This window comes from Daktulosphaira vitifoliae, unplaced genomic scaffold (assembly GCF_025091365.1).
Source record: "Daktulosphaira vitifoliae isolate Bord-2020 unplaced genomic scaffold, ASM2509136v1 Scaffold_1, whole genome shotgun sequence".
Classification (NCBI taxonomy): domain Eukaryota; kingdom Metazoa; phylum Arthropoda; class Insecta; order Hemiptera; family Phylloxeridae; genus Daktulosphaira; species Daktulosphaira vitifoliae.
Genome location: NW_026099572.1, coordinates 82019411 through 82035154, shown reverse-complemented (window position 1 = coordinate 82035154; position 15744 = coordinate 82019411). Strand labels below are relative to the sequence as shown.

General features: G+C 25.2%; 3 protein-coding genes across 6 annotated transcripts; 1 reads left to right on the top strand and 2 right to left on the bottom strand.

The window, feature by feature from the left end:
• The first annotated feature begins 3799 nt into the window (after positions 1-3799).
• On the top strand, positions 3800-6419 carry LOC126910278 (uncharacterized). The gene is made up of 2 exons (XM_050692700.1): positions 3800-4065; positions 5332-6419. Exons 1-2 carry the CDS (start codon positions 3936-3938, stop codon positions 5961-5963), a joined length of 762 nt encoding a protein of 253 aa, XP_050548657.1. The 5' UTR covers positions 3800-3935; the 3' UTR covers positions 5964-6419.
• Positions 6095-9761, bottom strand: LOC126910277 (uncharacterized). 4 transcript variants are annotated; one of them, XM_050692699.1, is made up of 7 exons: positions 8415-8510; positions 8270-8322; positions 7821-8204; positions 7176-7454; positions 7044-7112; positions 6436-6525; positions 6095-6362 (listed from the first exon to the last, which is right to left on the bottom strand). In XM_050692699.1, the coding sequence occupies exons 3-7, from the start codon at positions 8142-8144 to the stop codon at positions 6303-6305; spliced, it is 822 nt and encodes a 273-aa protein (XP_050548656.1). In that variant the 5' UTR covers positions 8145-8204; positions 8270-8322; positions 8415-8510; the 3' UTR covers positions 6095-6302. The 4 variants fall into 4 exon arrangements, with proteins under 4 accessions (XP_050548656.1, XP_050548654.1, XP_050548652.1 ...); XM_050692697.1 differs by lacking the exons at positions 8270-8322; positions 8415-8510 and adding an exon at positions 9698-9761; XM_050692695.1 differs by having other exon boundaries at positions 8270-9169.
• Positions 9293-15086, bottom strand: LOC126910271 (myelin expression factor 2). Its single transcript, XM_050692688.1, has 11 exons — positions 14775-15086; positions 14487-14631; positions 13389-13543; positions 13096-13317; positions 12878-13031; positions 12636-12785; positions 12065-12199; positions 11863-11997; positions 11609-11710; positions 11285-11470; positions 9293-9761 (listed from the first exon to the last, which is right to left on the bottom strand). The coding sequence occupies exons 2-11, from the start codon at positions 14626-14628 to the stop codon at positions 9706-9708; spliced, it is 1437 nt and encodes a 478-aa protein (XP_050548645.1). The 5' UTR covers positions 14629-14631; positions 14775-15086; the 3' UTR covers positions 9293-9705.
• Positions 15087-15744: the final 658 nt, after the last annotated feature.

Here is a 15744-nt window from a genome sequence, read left to right as displayed (position 1 = left end):
ATTATCAATCGTAATAAGTCTATCAATTTTTTATCAAATAACTGTTATCGGTATCAGCAAGTAATCAATAAAATCAAGGACACCGGACAGCGTATAACAATAGATCTACAAATTATTTGCTAAGTGGATGAATTTTTTTAATTTATCCCTGCTTAACTAATTGGTATATTAGTAAATTTTTAATTTCTTAGTAATATTAAGGAGAAAATTTGTTGTTAGTTCAATGGATATCAAGGATTTTACTTTGTTATTATTATTTTTTTTTCCCTATTTTTGTAATCTAATACCTGGTCTATAGCATTTCAATTTTTTTACTAATATGTTACTGTATAAATAATTTTTTAAAAAATGATTTTTATAATACGCTTAATTGACTAAACTTCTTCAAGGTCTTTTTGATTGGATTTTTTAGTTTCGATACGAAGTTAATAACGTAATTGGTATATGCCTGTCCATTAAAATTCTCAGCTCTCACTGACCAATTTTAATGATCAATATATCAAAAGAACCTAATTTTAATCTAATTTAGCTTATTGTCATCAAATACTGAAAATAAACCTAAATTTTATTATTTAGACAAATATCTCAAAATTACGCTACTGTAAAAAACGGCATTTTCAAAACAAATTTTTTGCATTTTAAAATTGCAATAACTTTTTCTTAAAAACACTGATCTTAATGAAATTTTAATAGATTATCTAAGATAAAATATTCTTTTATTGGGTATGACAATTCAATAAAAAACCAAAGTACAAGAAAAATTTAAAAAAGACCACCCACGTATGTTGAAAAATTTTATGAACACAATTTTTGGATATGTTCCGGAACATATGAAATGTTAGACCAAAATTTACATTGCTATACCAAATTTTTGCTCTGACTTCATATCTATAATTAGATATTTAAGATTTTATGTAGGTTTAATTAAAGAAATATGTTAATTTAGAATAATCCACCAATTCCTTAAAATTATACATTATCTACAGATTTATATCAAAGCGTTTCTTATGAAAAATGGATAAATCAAAAAAATTTTTTTTTTTAGATAAATACATGAGTTTTTATTTCAAATTTATGTTTAATAAGATATCAATATATAAAGAGGTCCCTTTAGTATCTATAGTCATGAAAAACGGGGCAATCGTCCGTCTCAAATACGGTCACAGGCTTTGGCAATCTTTAATACGATTTTAAAATGCGATGGTCAGATGAGGAGAAGCGCACCATAGCGATGCTTGAGGCGACAGTGAAGGCTGACGGCGTTGTGAACATACGTATCAATGGATACTTAGTCGAGCGACATCAGGGTCGATCCCTCGAATCGATAAAAAGGATTCGAAGATCCCAGGAGCACAGGGCACTTGTTGCCCAATACCTAGCTGAGCTCCTTGACCGATAGGTTCCTGATTCGTCTTGTTCACAATCGGCTTCCAACGCTTCTGCTGAGACCTCGCTTTTCGATGAGGATGCCCCTCTTGTAACCGCAAGTGACTACCGAATATCTGAACATTTGGCGAGGCGCGGTGGTTTATATAAAGGATTATCCTTTATATTAGCATCAACTTTCAATTTTCAAATGGTAACCCTATTTTAGCTACGATGCGAAGCTGAAAAGGTATTAGTTTTACTATGATGTGTTTTTTTGTGTCTGTTACCATTTTTTCTCAGCTCTCGCCGAACCAATTTCTTTCAATTATATGTCAAAAGATCACAAATCGTATCTATTATAATTGAAAAAATTTCCCTCGTTCCCCGTAAACAGGGGAAATTTCCAAAAAAATTACAAATTTAAAAATCGCTAAATTTCTAAATTTTTTTACTTAAAACAGCCATCATTTTTTTAAAAATCACCAAATCAATACAATTTTTTTTATAGATGCATGATGTCTTTATTTATTATTTGGTATATTTTTTTTATAAATCTAACCCTTTGCCTATTCACAAAGGAGAATTTAATATGACAACTTTTTCACAAAAAATTAACTTTTTCAACTTGACTTTTGAAAATGTTCCGGAAGGTCTGACATTTTTATATAAATCTTAAATTAAAGCTAATGTAATATACTTAATCATGGAAACAAAAAATTCGGACTTTATTTTGTCTTCACGGTGAAAATAGTTATCGAATTCTAATTTTGTGTGAAAATTCTCGATTTTATATTTTACATTTTTAACTTTATAATGCTATAACTTATTGAAAAGTGTATGGATCAATACAATTTTTTTATGAGAAATAATATTTATGTTCCTCTTTCATTGAACATACATTTTTTTTAAATAACACCATTTCCCTTTATATATTATAAATTACAAAACTTGTAATCAGTATATAAATAAGGAAATAGGAGATCATGTAGCTTTTGGAATAATTCACCAATTTTTAAAATTAAACACTATCTACAGATTTGCATCGAAGCTTTTTCATAATAGTGACTTTAATCACTGTCAGATATCATACTTGACCCAACTAAGTCACATCCCCGATTTGCCGCGAACCCACTGTGCCGGTTTTTTTATATAATTAGGTTGGATTTAGTTAAATAAATATTTGTAAAAAAATTAGATTTTCATAAAAATATAATAAAAGAAAATTATTATATTATATAATAAAGATAACAAAAAACAATGCTCAGGAGAAGAAGGTAGCGGGGTGACAAAACAATTCATGAACCGGTTCAAAGAGTAACTGACTGCCCTAGGCGTGCATACTAAATTACAATACATGATCAAAGGAAAATTATGTAATATAATACACGCAGCCGACTCAACCAAAATAAAGTTTTAATAAAATATATAAATATAATACACAAATCGTCATCTTTTATTAATTATTAATATTATGTTTACTAAAATGTATAAAATTTTTAAACACATAATTAACAAACAAAATTAGAGCTCAATATAATGATGTTAAATAAAAAGCAGTTTACACCAACTATCCTAGTAGTTTACATTATTACTATGTATGTGTAGAAGTTTACCAGTCGCCGTGAACGTAATAGTAGTCAAAATATTTTTCTGGTGATTTAACACATATCATTGTAATTTTAATTATTCAGTGTGTGTAAAAATCAAAAATAGGTAAGCTGGTGTAAATTCTAGATTAATATTTAATTATTTTCTAAAATTGTATATATATTAGTTATAGGTGGGTGTCTTTACTCACTACCCTCCTACTATTGTAACTTTTGAATAATAAATTAAAACAAACTTTTTTTTGGAAATGACAATGTATTTTTTTCTTTCAATAGTCGAGCTTATATAAAAAAAGTTTGGCACATAATATCGTTCGTGTCAAAAGATCTTTTACTTTTTAAATGTGTTTATCACATTAATCTGATAATTTAATTATAAAATTAAAGCCAATTTATTATTTCTTTATGGGCATGTACTTATTATTCTGTAACAAATACTGCAGTACTACCTGAAAATAATAAAAATGACATTTACCGGATATACAGACAATATTGGATTAGAAGAACATAAGTGTAGTAATGTTTATTTATANGAGTATACAAAAAATAAAATATGAACTTTGAACACATAGTTTATTTGTAATATTGGATTAGAAGAACATAAGTGTAGTAATGTTTATTTATATAAAATACTTATCAGAGTACTCGAAAAATTTGTTTTCTCTTTCAACTAGACAATTATTTGAGTTATAGGAATTTGAAATTGAAGCTGGTAATGACTTACCTTATAATGGCGTTATCTCATTTCCTAGTGATATTATTACTGATAAAATAAAAAAATCATGAACTTCTATGATATGAGCCATATCAAAGAAAATGAGATTTTATTAATAATTACATATCAATTATATTATGAGAAGACTAATAATATAAATGCGATCTTCAGTAGCTTTGTTGTTTTAATTTTTTTAATTGAATTTATTTTTAGTTGGGGATATATATACATTAAAAAAATCTAATATGGAGTTTAATGACAATATAAACGAATATACTTCTAAAGAACCGATTAAATTTACTGACAGAATGAGAAGAGCTACAAGAAAAGAACATCGTTTAAGTGATGCTTTAATTAATGCTAAATTAACTATAGGTAAACTTTAAGATCCATTTTATATATTTAAGTTGTTTTCAATAATGTGTTCATGTATAAGGTTTGAATTGGTAATGCAATTATAATTAATTATTTCTGCAATAAATTTATATCAATATTGTAAAACTTCATATCTGAACTATTTTGTATAATTTTTTTTTACTTTAAAAAGTAACTGGCCAATAATATACAAACATAAAACCCTGATTTCAATCAATGCACTAATTTGGATACTTGTTGAGTTACTTCATTGAATTTTTTTTAAATGTTAGGTTTAGGAAAGACAAAATGAATGTATACTAAAATCTACTCTCTAAAACAATTTGACCCAATTATAGATATATTTATATTCATATAATTTAAATATATGAATTTACATGAAAAATTGGTAAATAGTATTTACTAATTAATTTCAAATTATACTAGTTGATACCATTCATCTTGCTTTATTAATTTAAAGCAAGACATATTAATAAAGTTTTTTAAAAAAAATGTTCATAAGTCACTAAGAGTATGCTTGTATACAGTACATAAACAATAATTAAAAACTATATAAATTCATGATAAACAATTTTGGGTACACTATTATAAATATATTTAATTTTATGTTAATGTTTACTATACTCTTGCCCTTTCGCGGGCGTAAATTATATAATAAATAAATATATATATATTTATTTATTGACATTAGACACAAGTAATCAGTATAACAATAGAACTATGTTAACCATTTAAGAGATTGTAAGTTGAGGATTAGGTATAACTACTGTGTTTCACAGTGGCAAATCTCTCATAGACAGCAAGACTAAATTTTATGTAGACTGAAATATTTTTCCTTTAGTTTCTGAATTTTTAAAAACAATTCCTTTGTATAATTGGGTAGCTTTTCCCCTTTACTGAATGTTCTGAAACTTATGTATTTCTTGACAACAACCTAAATTTATTTGATCTTTACAGTTATAATTCAGTTAATATATCTTATTTAAACTTAATATGACATCTACTGCCAATAGACATTTATTAATTAAAGATAGTGCAAGGTAAAACTACTACTTATTGTTGATTTTTTAAATTAATTAAAATAAATTAATTTATTAAATAAAATTCAAATTTTTATAGACAGAATATTACCCATAGTATTATGAACTAAGAGTACTTTAGGTAAAATTTATAATTTTTTTTTTTTTAAGTAATATAAATACTTACATTAGACCAATTAAAATACTATGTAGTTAATGTTTCTGGTTAAATAATTTTTTTTTTCAGGGATGACTGATAGCAAGGTATGGGTTGAAGGATTACGTAGATTCTATATTGTATATAAGTTTCTTGAAGTAGCCATGAAAAAGGAAAATAACAATATTCTTCATCAATTTGCAAAAATTAATGGGTTATTCCGCACTAATCAATTTGAAAAAAGTTTACGTTATTATATTGGAGACAAATGGCAATATAACCTTACAAAAACTAAAGCCACAGAAGAATACTTAAATTATTTACAAAAATTAGAAAAAGAAAACTACATATTATTGACTCCATTTATTTATCATATGTATATGGGAATATTATCTGGTGGTCAAATTTTGATGGCGAAACAAAGAATGGCTTTTTCAGATGGAAAAGGATCAGAAGCTTTTTACTTTTCTGTTAATGTAAAAGGAGCCAAAGATGATTTAAGAAATACAATGAATAAATTAGCAGATACGTTAGATGAAGAAACAAAATTAAGATTATTGAAAGAAAGTAAAATGGTGTATTTACTTAATAATAAAATAGTCAAAGAGGTTAAAGTTCCTACAGAAATTTTACTCGCAAGATTCATGTTTATGATTGGTATTTTGATTTTAATATTCTTACTATGGAAAATTTCCAAAAAATTTCTAATGGTTTTATTTTAATGTTACCTTTATTATGGTTTGGTCTATTATTATATAATTATACAAAATGTTCATGATCTAATCATTGACACCTATAAGATTACAAGGATATCTACAGAATTTGTTTAATTTATAAAAAGAAAAAATTAAAATAAAATGTATATATGTGCAATATATTACTTAATTAAAAATGTTAAGCTAAAATTAAGGTGAAATAAAAAACTAAAAATGAAGTCCTGAACAATAGTATTAATTAGAACAAAATATTTTCAGGCATAAGGTGCCATTAAATGTTAAATATATCTTGCTACAGTAAATTGTCAGGAGATACAACTATAATTTTTTTAAAATTCAAACAATTTAAAAACTTATATTTAATTGGCTAAATAAAAGTAAATAACTTGCAGTTGTAATAACAATCTGTAAAATAGTAAATAGTACATGAAATTAGTTGAATAAACTTCTAAACAGGACTAACTAATAGTGTACTTACTGATAAAAATGTTTCTAAATTAATAGGAAACATTTCACAAGCTTCAAAGTCAAAATTTAGTTTTTCTACTTGATGATTAAATAAAAGTGTCTAAAAATAATATAATTTCTCAAATTCTCAATTGTGCAAAGTAATACTTAAATTAAATATATAAGAAAGCAAGACAAAATCATTTTTTAGCATGTTTTTTAATAAATATTTAATTTACTTTTTTGAAAAGAATTGTAGTAAAAAATATACAACTTTTTAAGCCTAACAAAAATAAATTCTCATACCCCTATGGACTAGAGCACAACATTAAAACTTTTAGTAGAAAAATTACTTCTTTTTATTCATTAATTATAATTTATTAACATCAAAAACAAAACAATTTATTAGGAAAGGAGAACTTTAGTTTAATTTTTAACATTGAAATACAAAGAGTTTTCAATAAATAAACTTTATTACACAGTTCTAGATAAGCCTGTATAGTTTTATACTGGGAATTTATAAATTTTACTAACTTGATTTTAATATCAAAAATGACAAATAAGTTATAATAATTCAATCAGCTTTCATGGGGATGTAATCTACCTCATACCTCATTAGAATTTACCCTGCCTGATTACCTGATGATAATATTTCTCTGGTAGTAAATTGATATCCATTTCAATTATCACACTTTTGATTTTTTTCTCCTGTAAAAATTAAAAATAACTCTTTCACCATTATATACATTTCTTTTAGTACCATTTTCTAACATTTCTCTTGATCAGCTCACTACAGTAACATAGTAATGCAATTCGTTGAAATGTAACTATACTTTCCAAAAGTTCCATAGAATCAGAACTTGTTATGTAAGAGTATAAATTCATGGTAAATAATATTCTTGATTTAATAATTATGGCAAAAGTATGATAACCATATATTTTATTAACTGAAACCATAATCTCGTAAACTTCCATTTGCAAGAGTCTTGTGTCTTCGAAACAACTAGCCATGTAGTCGGGCAGAATAAGTTTTGAGCCAACTTGGTTTTCCTGTATAATATTATAAAAACTATAGAAAAATTATAATCATAAATGTTTTAAATAGTTTTGATTTAATTAAAGTGTTATAAACTAACTATACCCTTGAATTTAAAAAGAAACAAAATCATCAAAATGTCATCTAAAATTATGAGCATATGTGAAATTATAGTTATAATTCATAAGTGGTTTCAATCAATTTAGAAGCCTAAAAACTACTCCCTTTTAAAAATAATAATAATAAAAAAATACCAAATAAACATTACAAATTTCTTTAATAGTACTAGTAGAATTTTTTAATTTATTCCCCTCCTTTTATTCAATGGAAAAAAAATTAATACAAGAAATATCAACTGATACATTATATTATTGTACTACCTTAATCATAAGAATAAAATCAGATATCCTATTAGTTATCATTTCAAGTGAATATTTTATCAGCATTAATAATACGTAGAATTGCATTTCGAAGATGAAACAGACAAAATCTTGAGCCTGTAGTAATAGACTGAAAGCAGGCTCAATGGCTGCAATTGAATTGACAAAAAATACAATTGACCAAAATATATGCATACCAGCTATGATCCATACTGATGACATTTTAAGATATATATTTTTACTGCAGGATAAAACAGCCAGGCATTTTGCAAAACATGAATGTATTGCATGCCTATTATAAGTACAAGACAAAAAGTACAACATTAAACTTACAGCCGTCAAATTTGCTTTGATTGTTCTTAATAAATCTTCAATTAAATACCTCTGAAAATAAACTTAGATAATAAGGAATGATTTAAATGTATGTAATTTTGAATAGAAAAACTTACTTGTTTAAAACTCCAAAAGATAAGAACACAGTTAGAAGATAGTGAAAGAAGGCCTAATATAAATAAATATTTGAATTCAACAAAAAGCTTAACACCCCAAGAAAATTTAGAGAAAGTTTTCTCCAAAAAATAAATCATGTTATACCTAATTCATTTGAACAGACTATAAAAGCCAAACATATACCTTCCTTTTCAAGGGTGTAACTATAAAACCCATAATCAATAAAAAGAAAGTTATAATAGTCAACAAAGTGTTATATTAATTATATGGTACATATGTTGAACAATTGTTCAATTTGTGCTATTATATAATTTAAACATAAACTATGAACAAATAATATATTGAAATAAATGGAACACATAGAATTTATATATCAAGGTCATAACTTTAACTGAACCATCACATCAGTATATAAATGTATCTCAGTGTTTATAAAGATAACAATCTTTGCTTCATTTTTTAAAATGATTAAATCACCTTTGTCATTATTGTAGCAAATATTTATTATATAAACTACTAAATTGAAAAAAGAACTAAATTTTTTTAACAAATCACTATTCTTCAAAATAATATTTAATTATACTTCTTCAAATAATTTAACCATTCACTGTCAACTTTTTAAAATCAAATAGAATAAATATAACATTTGAACAATTTTAAATATAATACATTAAAAATATGTAATGAATTATCATTATTATAGTTAAAAATACAGTTTTCTTATAAAAATATATATTCAGCTGATAAAAAAAATGACTTTATCGACATATTTGTGTATTTTAGTAACTGTCCAAACTACCAAGTAAGGTAGAAAGTAATTATGTGTATTAAATCATTGATACAATTTCATTGTTTAATGAACCATGAATAAGGTTTAATATTTTTTCAGCATAGCATCAAAAATACTGTTCACAGACTTATTCAACACGTTTCTCAACAGATATATTTTTTAAACATTATTACATCCATTGATACATAAATAATAGAGTAAAGGAAGATTGACATTATACAAAACAAGATAATAAAATTTCTGATCATGTAATTTATTCTCACACACCAAAGAGTACACTATGAAAAAAGGTATATTTTTACAAACTAATTCAATTTTAACTCAAATTTGAAGCTGGATGAGAAAATATAATGACTTGCAAAAACAATAAAATCAAAATTATAAAAAATTAGACCAAGAACAAAATGACAAATGTCTTTTTATATCCAAGCAAAGTTATACATATAATTATAGTAATGAGGTCTAAGACACCAACACAGTCATAAAGCTGTAGTAGAGTACATTACACCTAACTTTAATTATTGATGAAAAGACAATAATTATGTTACAATAAATATTGAATAAACCAAATTTACATACATATTATACACCATAAAAATGGTGATCAGTTTATTAAAAAATACATAAGATTACTTACACTTGAAGTTAGAAATAAATTACTTCAATAGTATAGCCGTCAAATCTTGATAAATGTTTCAGAGCTGAAGACAATACAGTTAAGGAAATATATATTACAATTTTATATTGACAATACTATTTTTATTTCTTTATAATTTATGGTCCTGGTTCAAAAAGACTTCAATTATAACAAAAATAATTTAATTAATAAAAAATTATGGCTACCATAAATTAAAAATATCCAAACTATAACTTTTCCATTATTTACCGGTCAATTAAAAAGTTTTATACTTGGTTAAGCAGTTGTAGTAAACATACACCTATATAGAGCATGTGATTTCATCAAGTCCCCGACTATTTTAATATTGTTTTGTTTATGATTATGCAAATTTAAAAATATGCGGGGCTGAATTCCAGAAACATACTTTAATCTATTCTCTTTTAGCTAAGTTGTGTAATTATAGTATCATAATCTCTTGTTTTTAAAGTTTTATTATTTGTAAAAAAAAAAAATTGTAATAAAAGATTTGAATACAAACTTATCTTTTACATAGTCGTCTAGATATATGATAGGTTTTATCAATTTTTAAAAATTCCTGGCTTAATCATAAAAATTCCAACATTTCTATTATTTCTCAAACTATTCTGAATTTCTCTGATTTTTCAATGTTTTTTAGAGCTGTGGCAACCAAGAAAATAATTCTGATAGAAGTAAAAATTATTTTACCTTCATAATCATTAATATTTTTAAACCCTTTCAGCCAAATATAAAAAAAATAATTTAAGGGATATCTTTCCTCTTTCATCATATATCTATTTTTAAAAGAAAAACTAAGCTTCATAAAAAAAAAATTATATTATCATATATTTAATATATGAATTGCTAACTACAGAAAGGAAATAAAAATATTTTTTTCATCATAATTATTGTGTATTAGGAAGTTCTAAATACAAAATTTACTGCAAAATATATATATATATACAATAATAAAAATAGTAATGAAAATAAAGAGTCAAATCTGGCCACTCAAAAATGAAATATATAACATTTAAAAATTTCAAAAATTGATTACAGAAAATATACATATCCTAGATATTTGGACTTATTTCCTTTCAACAGTTAGCAATTCAAATTAGCTAGGTTGAAATTGATAGCGAGTTTGGACAATTCATAAATTAATTCAACAAAGAGATTGACATGGTCTGTAATAGTGAACTATTCATTTTTTATGAATTAGAACATTATCGGGTCGAGATTATCAACTGTTTACATTTGCACTCTCAGTGTTAATGTTAACACTATGTTCACTTTATCCGGCGGTCGGTAGATAGGAGAGATTAGGGGATTCAGCACCATGAGACACCTCAGCGACTATGGAAACTATTTCACCTGTGACTAACAACTGCCGCACATGTTTCTTAAGCGTGCATTTTTGTATCTGAATCACCCACTTACTATATACGTCACAATTCATCAATCTTATTATATTATCTTTATGTTAAATTAAAATAAATCAATTCAATAGTTTAAACATAACACTGTGTTACATATTTCATTATTTAAATGACCCCAATACCATGTCAAGATGGTTATTTAAAAGGATACTTATAGCTCTTTCAGCATCCCATTCTGATGCGAACCTGATTATACCAAATCCTTTGCTACCAACTTCAGCAAATTTAATATCACCACAATCGCGGAAATAATCCTTCAAGTTTTGCCATGTAGTGTTAGGTGGCAAGTTCTTTACCATTATAGTATCAGACTTCTTTGGACCCATATCACCACTTCCTAAATTGGAAAAATAAATATTTTTCATAAGATACAAAACATATATCCTAGAAAAGATATTTCTAATATAACAATATAACTAATCACACTGATATATAAAAATAACCAATATATATAAATATATATAGTAATATTTACCTAATGCAGATCTAAAATCTCCACCATATGCTCCACCACTGCCAGATCCTCGAACACCAAGTGACACAGATAAAGAATCATAATCTCGACCTCCTAATGCAGCTGAAAATAAGAACACATAAAAACTTTAACATATACACTAATACTAAAATATGTTACAAATCATAAATGCAATTGTACTCATTAAAACCAATAAAAATGAACATTATGTTAATGTTTACTTTTTTTTTTTTACAAAAATAATTTTGGATTACTTTGATGTAATGAAGTACTGCCTAAGGTCCCAGTTCCACTAGAGTTAAGAGCAGAACCAAAAGGTGTTCCCAAGCTTCCAGTTCCAATACCTAAGTCAGTAGCACTTAATGATCCAAGGCCATTTACACCACCAACTTTATTAACCAACATTGAAATATTATAGGTAAATAATAAATTTTTGTCATAACAATTAATTCTTACAAGAACGGCGACTTTGAGTTTCAATTCCCAAGCGATCTGCACTTAAACCACTAAGCATTGCCAGTGCAGATGTATTTACTGGAGGATTTAAAGATTGAGATTGAACAGAAGAAGAGCTATTTGATGGAAGATTTCCTAAATACATAAAAATTAAATTATTATTTCTATAAAAAATAAAATCAAAATTGAAACTAAAAAAAAGTAATGATATTTGTATTTAACTATTATGGTGAAATCTCACAAGTCGTTTTGAGATATACAGTATCAAAGTAAGAACCTTTTATAAGAGTTATTTTATGTACTACTTTATTTTTAGCAATTATATCAAGTTCAAATTATTTGCATATATAGATAAACAATGATAAACTATATTAATTATAACTATATACTCATAATGCAAAATATACACAAACCATTTTGAAATTCCAAAAAAATTTCAATTTATATATTTAGTTTAAAATTAATAAAATGCGAGATCAATTGAAAAGAAAGATTATAATACTAAAAAACTAATTTTGTAATATATTCAATATTTTTATCTCACTAATTGACAAATTTATATTAAATTTACTTTCAACATCTAACAGAGGTGCACCTCCAGCACCCAATCCCATTCCTATTGACTTTAAGCCTTCTGGAAGTCTAGCCAATGGATCTTTATCAATACAATCAAGTCGTATGGACATTGGACGGTCATACAAAAATTGATTGTTAAACATGGCTATTTAAACTTAGTCAAGAAATTATTATTAGTTATGTTGATATTATTCAAAAGCATAAAAAATAAAATAATTTTTGAAATAAAAAGGATACAAATTGCTTGAACAGCTTCAACTGGATGATTATATTCAACTATTCCATATCCTTTGCTGTTTCCCTCTTTATCAGAAAAAATTTCAACTTCAATCACCCTTCCAGCAAGTTTAAATATTTCTTTTAGTTTCTTTTCATCAACTTTAAAATCAAGCTGCAACAACGATTATTTATACACCTTTTTTGGTTATTATTAAACTTAATCAATTAATGCTTACATTAGCAACAAATATGCGATTAATCAATGGTCCTCTAATATTGAGCGATTCTAAAAACTGAGGTGACAACCCATAGGTGTTTTCCCATTGATAATCATTTCTTAATGGTAATCTGTTAACTCTATTGTCATTACCACTTCCACCACCTACACTCATAACTCCAGCACCACTTCGAGGTCCATTGCCAATTGGTCTGCCACTTTTATCTCGTTCAATATCATCCTTACAATAAAAGTAATTTTAAAATTAATATCACTTCATATTAATATCATTATACAGTAAAGTAATAATACCTCCTTAACAACTAATTTTCTTCCATTTATGTCAAATCGATGCATTTTATCAATTGCCCGTTGTGCAGATTCTGCTCTATCAAATTCCACAGTACCACAACCTCGAGATTTATCTTTTTCATCCGTATAGACAACAACATAAGCAACATCACCAACTGAAAATATTCAAATAAATATATAAAATTGTTTACAGTAAAATAATAGAAAACAACAGAAAACTTATAGAACATTTTTTTAACTAAAGAAAGTAATAAAAAATTATAAAAGATTATAATTATCTTATAAATAATTTTAAATTTACAAATTGAAAAATTAACATAGAAGTTAAAAAATTGAAATGAATTTATGTTTTTTTTTGAATTTCTAAAAATGTACAAAGGTACAGCCTTATTATTTTAAAAATAAATATTACAGGTTGTATTAGTATAGTAGATTATAGAATATTCATAGGAATAACATTAATTTTTATCAAAGATGTATATAAAGTTTGTTTGAAACCATACAATATATATTATTGAATACTTATAGAAAATTTATTTTAAATAATAGAAAATATAAGGACAATTATATAATTGTTAAAATAGATTATAGATTATAAATTTTTATACTGTTGAACTGTAAATCTAGTGTCCAATAAAATAATACAACCAGATTTTTTTTTTTTTCTTAAAGGAGTATAAATTATTGGTAATTAAAAATTAATACATATTTTAAGTTTCCTAAGGGAATCTAATTGAACTTGGACTAGTTTCTTTTTCTGGGGATGGGGGCCCAAATCTAATACTTAGTGCTGGCATAAGAGTAAAATTATCAGGATACTTCCTCTACACTTTATGGGGCTTTAAAGAAGTTAGTTTTGTTTGAAGATGGGATATATTTAAAACATTTTTATCTTTATCATGCAATTATTTTTACTGGGAAGATCTATCATACTACCCTCTACTTTTAAAACAGTGACCTTACAAATATGATATTCCTCAAAATCTGCAAAACTTAGAGATATCACTGCTATTACTGAATAAATAATATTCAGATATAAAATCAGATGATCTTGTATTGAATTACTAAACATAACCATAAAAAGAAAAATATTTTTACCTTCTTTCTTGAATAGCTCTTTAAGTTCTTTCCATTTATATTCATAAGGTATGTTGGAAACAAATACTTTTTTACATCCTCCTTTTCTTGATCTAAGCGGACTGCGACTCCTGTCACGATTTCTATCTCCTAATCTCATCATTTACTGCAAAAAAAAAAAAAAAGTTCACTACTAATAAAGTCAATTACAAAGAATAACAAATAAAATATAAATTTTGATATCTAGTTAGATTTAAATAAAAACGGATATAATATAAAAATTAAAAATTTGTAATTGGAATAACTTACAGGTTTTTATGAGTATTATGAAAGTACAATGTAATAAATGCAGATTTAAAACTACAAATCAAACGTAAAATTGTCAAAATTCAAGTTAATTATAAGTAAAAATGTGTTTCAGCTAAGTTAAACAATTAGATAAAATATTATTTTACAACCAGTAATGAAATGGGAGTCATAAACGGTGACAAAATATTTAGGTGTTAGACTATATTTAAAACTGACACGGACTCAAAATTCACAATTTAGGTAAACATATAACAATTTAGATGAGCCAACAGAACATAGAGTTCAGTCAAATTCTAATGTCTACAAAGTAAGCAAACAGACTTAAGATACCAAGCGTCATTTTGTGAATATTGGTTAGTTAAAGTATAGATAACACAACCATGGTATATATAGCGGGAATTTGATATTATAACTTTTTAAACCGAGTTATATATTTATTTATTTTTAATTTAATTTTAAATATTAATAAATTATTGTAATGTATACATTATAATCGATAGAAGCATTAAAATACTTCTATCAAGTACAATAAAATTTAGATATGATAATTAAATGATAGAAAATTTAAGTAGTTTTAGGAAATTAGTTTTATAAATTAAATATTTTAGATTAGCTTTTATAATAGCTAATTTTACAAGACCAGGAATACTTTCCGCGGTTTAGTTAAAGTTCATTATAGAATTTTTTTCTATTCATATAAAACGTAATTGTTTTTTTATTCTTAAGGAACAATAAATTGTATTTAAATTATCGATCATAAAATATTCAATAAAGAAATGTATTTTTTAACATGTATAATATTACTTAAACATTTAAATATCACATAATTCTTATATTGTTCTTCAAGAAATAGACATTTCAATACTTTTATTTGGAGTGTAATTCCTATATTTTTTTCATTATTTCAAATTTTTATTTTATTTCAGTATTATACTAAATAGTCTATTAACCAAAATTACTAGACACTTAA